Source organism: Arachis duranensis, chromosome 1 (assembly GCF_000817695.3).
Source record: "Arachis duranensis cultivar V14167 chromosome 1, aradu.V14167.gnm2.J7QH, whole genome shotgun sequence".
Taxonomy (NCBI): domain Eukaryota; kingdom Viridiplantae; phylum Streptophyta; class Magnoliopsida; order Fabales; family Fabaceae; genus Arachis; species Arachis duranensis.
Window position 1 is genome coordinate 15,844,740 of NC_029772.3, and position 9,058 is coordinate 15,853,797.

The 9,058-nt window shown below is 37.6% G+C and overlaps 1 protein-coding gene across 1 annotated transcript; it reads right to left on the reverse strand.

Moving 5' to 3' along the window:
* Positions 1–5: 5 nt before the first annotated feature.
* LOC107479527 (putative oxidoreductase TDA3) lies at positions 6–2,240 on the reverse strand. Its single transcript, XM_016099656.3, has 2 exons — positions 1,327–2,240; positions 6–409 (listed from the first exon to the last, which is right to left on the reverse strand). The coding sequence occupies exons 1-2, from the start codon at positions 2,201–2,203 to the stop codon at positions 33–35; spliced, it is 1,254 nt and encodes a 417-aa protein (XP_015955142.1). The 5' UTR covers positions 2,204–2,240; the 3' UTR covers positions 6–32.
* Positions 2,241–9,058: the final 6,818 nt, after the last annotated feature.

Here is a 9,058-nt window from a genome sequence, read left to right on the forward strand (position 1 = left end):
CACTGGTCACAACACAAATCATCTTTAGAAAACTACACCTTCCCACGGCCAAGAAATCTAGCAGGACTAAAGTGTTTAAGATCAACGATGGTGGAATGCCCATCAATTACAAGCTCAGCCATGGCAGCACCAGTAGCAGGTCCATTCAAAATACCCCAGCAACTGTGCCCTGTCGCCACAAAGCAACCCTTCACTCCTGGAACCTCCCCAATCACCGGAATGCCATCATCGGTGCACGGCAAGAAGCACGCTTGCTCTGCCTTCACACGGGCCCCTCCTTCACCAAGATGGCTTGACACGGTCTTCGCCACCCTCTTCAGCATCTCAATTGACTCCTCCTTACCTCTAATCTCCTCAGGGTCATCTGCTACCTCTTCCTCGGCTGACATCCCACAAACATACACCTCCCCTGCCGTAAAACAAAACCAATAAATCATGAACTATGCTCACATAAAATATATTTTATAACATTACATTATTATGTAAATGTGTAAATATAATTAGTTATTAGTTAGTTGTAACTACACAATTCAGTTGTGTATAAACTTAACCCCTCAATTCAATAAATGAATAAACTGTACCAAGGTTTAGGCTTCTAACATTATAAAAATGAGAAGAACAAATTTATAATTGAACAAAAGGACGAGTTTATATACAAAAGTGTGTGAGATTGCCAAAGTATTGAATATCCTAATAATCCATATCAGCCAAACTATCTAATTTGTCAGCAATATCTACGTAGCCAGTGTGGAACTGGAAACTCTTCTTTCTGCCTGTTTTATCTTGATTCCAGTTCCTTGATGAGTCAAGATTAACGTAGACCCCGAGCTTGCTATTTTCGTTACTGCATCATTGCAGCTAAATTAAGCATTGTAATCAGACAGGGTTGTTTGGTGAAGTATTTCTTTCTAGTTTCTACGTAGTCAACTGAGAAATGCTATGTAAACAATGAATTGTAACAATTATACTTGACAACTACCCCAAAAGCAACAGAGATATTTTAAACTTGTCGGGTGAGGTCCATAACACCTTTCTCTCAGTTTTACTTTAGATTTCATGCATAGTAATTGCTAACTTCTATTTATTTGTGCACACTAAAAAATAGCACCAAATGGTGAATTTACAGAACAGCTACCTCGGAGGCTGTGAAGTATGTGAAATGGCTTGAGTCTTGGAATGAACTTCATCATCTTATTAGCTTAGACATGAAACCAGCCAATTAATTTCGCTTTTCTTTGTTTCTTCCTTTCTTGCTTCTTTCTTTCATTTTTAGTCACAAAAATAAAGTCTGATTTTTGGTGTACATAGTTACAAATAATAGCATACCTGTGGGACGAGGGTAGACTTCTGGGTCAATAGCTTTTCCTCCTTTTGAAGGGTAATAACTAAGAAATAGTGCGTGAGGGGTTATGGAATTGGGTTCTCTAGGCTCCAAAACAATGCTATGTGCCTTAAGACCATAAACTCTACACAATGACGCCAAAACCTCCAATTTTCCAGACCAAGGACCCAACGCCAAAACCACCGAGTCACATTCAATAACTCGTCCTCCTTCAAGCACAACCGATCCAACTCGGGCCCCAACTAACTCTAACCGTTCCAACTTCCCAATAACAACCTGAGCCCCATGGTCCTTAACTGCCCTAGCTATTAGCGTGCGCGTAAACAGTTGCGGGTGCACCTGCGCCGTCGTTTCGGGGGTTCCAATCGTTCTTGGACTCCGAATTGGTCCGTCGATCCATGAGGGAACAATTGAGGGTTTGGAAGTGGTGGAAGAAGAGGGAGGGTTGCTATCTGATTCTGTTACGGTGAGGCTGAGAGTAGTTAGGGGTCGGTAACCGTAGGATCGGGGACCGTTGAGCTCGGCGGAGAGTGAACGGTGGAGATTGAAGCTAGCGCGGGCGAGTGATTCGACGGGCCCTCCGTCGCACCAATCGAGGGCGAGGAATCCGCCGGCTTTTCCGGAGGCGGCGCACGCCACGTCGGATTTCTCGATGAGAGTGACGGCGGCGCCCTTCTTGGCGAGGAAGTAGGCGGTGCAGACACCAATGACTCCGCCACCGCAGACGACAACTCGCTTGGGATTCTGATCCATGGGCTGACGCGACGGTAACGGAATTGTATTGGCGGAGGAAGTGATGGAAATAGTGATTGTGTGGAATAGAGTGAGCGTTGAAGCTCGAGAGGTCACTGCTAGATTCATCACTACTCGGCTTCTTCGCTCTGTGTGACACGTGGCCATTAAATGCTATTGCGTGGTAAAAAAAAATTGGGAATATAAATTCTCTAAATTAAGAGAAATAAGAAAACTAATGTCAATAAAAATTATTGTTTTCGACTTTTTGGTAGTATTTTAGTTCTTAATCTAATTTATTTAGTCTAGAGTCTATATTTTTAAATATTAATCATCAATCACTGAGGGATTGGTATTAGTTTGTGATTCTCGTTTCAGGGATATTAGATGTGAAACCAGTTGCTTTGATATTTTATTCATGATGTATAATTTTATAAGTGGGTATTTATCTGAAATAATAAATTTAATTTACAAAATTTAAGAATTTTTATATTATTTTTTGTTTGTTTACGATTGAGTGGATGTCCTAAAAAATAAATAAAGATGCAAATTAGGTAGTTAAATGTCATAATAAAAATCAACTCTAGTAATATTATTTAATGTGTTGATTTTTAATAAATTATCCGTTCAGATATAAAATAGTGTTTATTTTGTTTTTTTATATGTTTAGACAAAAAAAAAATTAAATCATTAATTACTGAAAAAAATATATTAATTTTTTAATAATTTTCAAAAAAAAATAAATAAAGTGATAACGCGAACAATCAACTACCGTTAAATTTGTAATTCTTATAGTAGGTGAGTTTTATTATTTTAATATAAGAATAATTAATTTTTTATTTTTGATACTTTATTAAATTCTTATTCAAAAAAACTGATCCAAAAAATAGTTTTTCTCTATATATCTATATATTATTTTAATATTAGTACTTTTTTTAAAAATTGAAAATTTTATTTCTTAGTAAATATATTTTTATACAAAAGAAAAGAATATTCGATACACAGATGGGATTACTGAAAAAATATTTGTTAATTTTTTTTAGAAGAGTTTTTGTTTCGTATTGTTGTAACAAGCTAAAGAACAGAGTGGGAGAAGCTAGAAGGCCTTTTGGTTTCTTAACATACTTGCTCGAGCTTAGGTCCATTATAGTCAGATCTGGACCAGAGATCTTATTAAATAAATATTGGGCTTAAAAACTTATAGCAAAACATAGGGTGTTAAATATTATTATGTTGTTAATTACCAAAAAAAATTATTATGTGGTTAACCCAAAAAAAATTTATTATGTGAGCAGTATAGAGGTTGAAGAGACAAAAAAAAAGCCGATAAGAGGAATTTTTTTTAAATAAATAAATTAATTATAATATTTACTAATATATGAAATTCTGAAAATATTTACGTTCTTCTGTAAATGACAGTGTAAATGAAAAAATAAAAAACATATATGCTTTACAGCATAATAAGACACATAGCGTTTGCACAAACAAAATATGAGCAAAATCTACTCAAACAAACAAAAAGTTCACCTATTTAAGGAGATCTATGCAAGTATATCCATCATAATTCACTCATTGATCTTATATCTTGTCTTCTTTTGATTTGTTGTTAGAGTTATGGTTAATGAATCAATTCTTTTGTTAGTGTCTATCCAAATGCAAATACGAGGAAAGTGGAAGATTGTGTAGTGTTTGAATATATCAACAATAATTGAGTTCTACCCTTTTTTTTGGTATAAAAGGTACTATCTTGAGGGTTACTTAGAATTGAGTTATTTTTTGGCCTGAACGTGAGGTTCTGATTTTTTTAAGGGCAGCGTCCAAATTTACTGGTGTCGAGGTGTCGCCGTTCGAGTTCTTCGTGAGGAGTGGGTGTTAGTGCATTTATAGTAAAGTTGATAACCACCTTTTAGAGTAGTTTCATCTTTGATGGTGGATAGCCATTCCCTTTTTCTAAGAAAGTTGTTGAGGTCTCCATTCTAACTAAATGGAAGATATCTTAGGAGTTAGTTACTTATTCAGATAAGTAGAGCTGAGCTGTTGTCGTTGTGTCCGACCTCTATGAGGTCGGATAGGTGTAGTAAAGACGGATTTCTATGTTAAGCCTTTATTTGTTTTGGGCTTGACTTTATCTTTGGGCCAGTGTATGAACAGTTCCCCTACTTGAGTCCGAGCTTTACGAGGTCGGACTTGAGCATTTGTAGATTTGCCTGATCTTAGGATGTGATCACGCCAAGTCGAGTATGCCGCCTTTTTGAGGTAAGTTGGGTGCTTGACGTATTTTTCAAAAATTTGAAACGTTGCAATTTATCGTAGTACTGCGCATGTTACCCTACGATTGCCTTGGTAACCATGCACCATAAATAAGGGGTGTGAAATTACTCTTTTTCCCCTACTGTCTTATAAATACCCAAACTCATTTCTCATTTCTCTTTTTTCTTTTTCACTCCTTCCTAAAACGTTTGCATTCTTCGTTTTCTCTCAGATTTCTTCATAATTTCTTTTACATTTCAAGATTTGAATTTCTGCTTGAAAAATTTCCTTCATTCGTTGGAGGTTCTTGGATCGTTCGTGTCTTGCTATTCAAGTGCCCTTTTCCTGCTTTGCATTCCTTCAAGGTTGGCATTTTATCCCTTTCAATTTATGTTTCTGCTTTTACGCTCTGGGTGATGCTTTTGCTTTATTGTTTTTGTTAGCTTTGGCCATGTTTCTTTGTTTATTTAAAACCTTTGCTTCTTTCTTGACTTTGAACTTTTGTTGCTGCCGTTGTGAATCTGAGTGTGGGAGATTTTATTCTGTGTTGCCCCCAAATGGTGCCTTTTTGCGTTTTTGAATATTGCGTCATTTCCACACTTGATAACGTGGTGTGTTTGTTTTGCATACAGGAGGTTATAACACTCTTTTGTGTTTGATGAAGACGACCTGACCTCTTGCAATTTTGTATGAATGCTTTTATTTTGTCCGACTTGTAATGATGAATCTCACTTTGATGTATTTGTAGGTATAACTTTTATGTCTCGTTCAGAAATTTACAACATGTCTTCTAAAGTTTTATCCGACCTTATCTGGGTAGATATATCTGTTTTTACTCTCGTCCTTGTTATTGATAAAGAGTACACTGAGACCTTTTGTAGGCATCATAGGTTATGTTTGACTCGGGAGGATGAACGAAAACATGAGATTGTGGTTGCTGACCCTGAAGAGAGGGTTTATTTTTCCCGACTTGATAAGTCGGAACGTCATTTTATATATGTGTATGATTGTTTTTTTTTTGTTGCAAAATTGGTAGTTAGCCTTCCTTTCTCTGACTTTGAATCTGAGGTCCTTAGGATCTGTAATGTTTTCCCTTCCCAACTTCATCCCAATTCTTGGGGTTTTCTCAAAATTTGTTAACTTTTTTGTCGGAAACTTGACATCTGTCCCTCTGTTAAAGTTTTCTTTTACCTTTTTGTTCTTACAAAACCCTTTAGATATAAGAAATAGGGTTGGGTCTCCTTCCAAGCTATTTAAAGGAGGAAGGTCTTTGTTATTTTTTATGATTCTTTCCATGACTTCAAAAATTACTTTTTTAAGATCCGATCTGTCAAAAGTGTCCGACCTTTCTTTCTGGATGAGAAGGATGAACCCATTTTTAGTTTGTATTGGAAGAAGAATCATGTAGTTGTTGAGTACGGCTTGGATGACTTGGATGAGGTCGAGGAGAGTGTAGTCACCTTATTTCAGGAGTGTTAGGGTCAAGCTGCTTACCTAGATATCAAGAAATATTTATGAAATCCAAGCCAAATAACGTCTGAGCTAGGTAGCATTTCCTTTTAACTTTGTAGATAAATTTTGTTTATTTTACTAGCTTTTCATAACCCGACTTTGATGTCGTGTAGAAAATATGGCTCCTAAGTCGGCTGCCATGAAAATTCTTCGGACTGCCAAGAAGAACGTTGTTGCTCGTACTATCTAGTTAAAAGAAGCTGGCGAGTCAGGCAACCTTTCTTCTCTTTCCAAATCAGACTCGGGTGACTCGGCCTCCCTCAAAGTTACTCCTGATCCAACTCCTCCTCCTCTCGTTCCTCCTTCTATCTATGGTAATCAAGCAATTCCCTCTGTGCCTCCTCCTCCTGAGCATAATCCTAAAAAACATATGACTTCTAAGTCAGAAAGCATTTATGAAACTCGTTTTGACAGTATAGAGTTCTGTGAGAAACACATCCTTTCATACAGCTTCATTAGTATGGATGATATTTCCATAAAGAACCATCTTCAAGTACTTTCCTGACGTGGAATTCGAACGGTTGGGATAGCTTCTGCTATGTTGAGAAAGTTGGAGAACACTCCCCTTAGTGTCACTCAGCACACTCTGACCGACCTTCAAGCTAAAGTGGCATCTTTGAGATAGTCCAAAAAGGAGTTGAAGGTTAAAAATGAGGTGCTTGTTTCTGACCTTGCCAAGGCTCGGGAGAGGGTGAAACAATCCCGGAATCTTATATCTTACATTACTGGGCATTGTTACCATAATGAGAACCTCCGGTTCTCATACCATAACCTGTTGTTGTTTTTCAGATGCAGGTTGTAACCCACTTCGGTGAGTTGTGAGATGGTGACAGAGCGGAGGATCTTGATTATCTTTTGGAGTCTTTAGATTACTTTTGTTTAGTACTCTCACTTTTGTATTTTATTTTCCTTAGAGGCTTACCTTGAGAGATAAGTTGTATACTATTTTAGCTTTCAAACTCTGTATGTCTATATATAACTAGTCAGCTTAAACTCCACGAGTTGTGGCTAGTATCTTATGATTATTATACTCCTATATCTACTTATGTCTTGTTATCTTGTATCTATACCTTGTACCCTTACGCTTGTAGCTTCGTGTGAACATTTCGCGCTTTTGTAACTCTATTTTTGAGCTTATTTCTTCATTGGGCTTCTCGTATTACTACTTCTTTCTACTTATCTATATATATAATTGTATAAGCGTTAGAATTGTCGTAACCTTTGATTAACCTTTGCTTTACGGCATGAGGTAAGGCTTAAGGTAACTAGGGTGTTACAACTAGGCGATTAGTGAGAACGGACATGGGTTGGATACTTTGAGTCTTAAAAGAATTCCGACAGCACAAAGAGGGAAGGTCCTAAGTACGACGAACGGCGCCAGTGGCAATCTCTCATTCTGACAGATGGACGACAACAGGGATTGGTGGAGGCTAGAGTTTTTCTTTAATTTGGTTGAGGTTGATCCATTGAGGGGAGTTTGCTTTCTAAAAGAAGGAGAGTGGAGAAGGTAAGGTTAAACGAACGAACGAAATGGCAGCGTTTATTATAAATCGGTCGGGTTCTTGTCCTGTCTGACCGGCCGGTTTAGCAATTTGTATTCGGTTTTTAAAACAATAGTTTCTATTTGTGAACTGAATCGCAGGAGCTGTCGATTCATGGTCAGACCGATCTACCGGCCGGTCCAGTCCGGTCTTTAGAATCATGACAATTGTATATAAATAAGTAATAATTATTAGAAAAAAAGAAAAAAAAACCCAAGCTTTTATAAAGACAAACTTTTCTGTGACGTGTATTGACTATGTGTATTTATTTTTATTATTTTTATGGCATTTCCTTTCTCTACTAAGGACCTTTGATTCTCATCCCGTTATGCTCTCATGTTTTTTAGAAAATGAAAAAGAAGAAGACTCTTTGAGTTTGGATAAGCAGACACCTTATAGATTTTTATTTTTTTCTTAGATGTTTCTCTCGCCTTTTTGTTGTTGTTATATCTTTTTGATGAGCAGGGGAACGATGGGGTGGATCTCTCTCTCTCTCTCCCCTCCTTTTTTGGCAATAGTGATGATAGCTTCCCACACTGTCGCCGTCGCCACCTCCTTCCTCTCCTTTCTTTGCATCACTGCCAGCTCCTTCATCCTCCATCGCTCTTGTTCTCTTCTTTAGTCACTACAAGAAAATAGGCCTATGGCCATGCTTTTTTTGCCACGCTTGAAAAGCGTGACCAAAAGTGATCAATAACCACGCTTTTGTAAGGGTGGCGATTGAATAGAGATTTGGCCACGTTTTTTCTTGCCACACTTTAAAAACGTGGCGAAAAGGGTCAATGGCCACGCTTTTGGAAGGGTGGCAATTGATTAGAGATATGGCCACGTTTTTTTTTGCCACGCATAAAAAACGTGGCTATAGAGTGAAACAGGGTCGTTTTAAAAGCGTGGCAACAGATCTTCATTATGGTTGCGGTTATGAAGCGTGGCCATATACTGGCACTCTTTTGGCGCGCTTTAGAGCGTGGCCAAAAAGTTATTGAACAATAAAACTCTTATGACCCAAAACAAAGCTTCGATCCGGATCTCCTCCTCGCTCTTTATTGAACAAACCCTTATTACTGTCGTCACTCTCAACTCTCAACTCTTATCTCCATGGCAACCTTGGAAGAGGGCAGATCCCCGCTGTGCCATTAGCCTCGTCTCCTCCTCGTCATTAGCGCCGATCTCTTTTGCATATTCCTGCCACCATGCCCTAACCCTCACCATTGCATTCCTCAGTCATCGCACTACTACGTCCCCTCCACCGCGCTTCCACCTCGCATCTGCTACATCACTCCTTTCAAAAGCGTGGCGAAAAGCTATCGCCACGCTTTTTTCAGCTTTTTGCCACGCTTTAAAAGCGTGGCAATAGAGCTATTTTCTTGTAGTGAGTTCAGTTTTCAATCTCTGCTCCATCTCTTTTATGCCCCGCAGCCGCAAGCACAAGACGATGGTTTGAGAAAATCGTGATTATAGACACTTTTACGTCATTCTTTAAAATTATAACCATAATTTTTTAAATTACACTTTAAAATTGTAACTATAAATTATTTTAGGTCACACTCTAAATTTGTTATCATAAATTTGTTTAAGTCACGGTTTTATAATATCATTTTTATTTTTAATAATATCACTCTATACATAATTATTATACATTATATTTTATATGAGTTTATTTATAAAAAATATATTATTA

Excerpts from the sequence above, each read along its gene's own strand:
- LOC107479527 (XM_016099656.3), bottom strand. The coding sequence starts at position 2,203 with ATGAATCTAGCAGTGACCTCTCGAGCTTCAACGCTCACTCTATTCCAC. Across the intron at positions 410-1,326 it reads AGTCTACCCTCGTCCCACAG|GGGAGGTGTATGTTTGTGGG; the intron begins GTATGCTATTAT and ends GTTTTACGGCAG.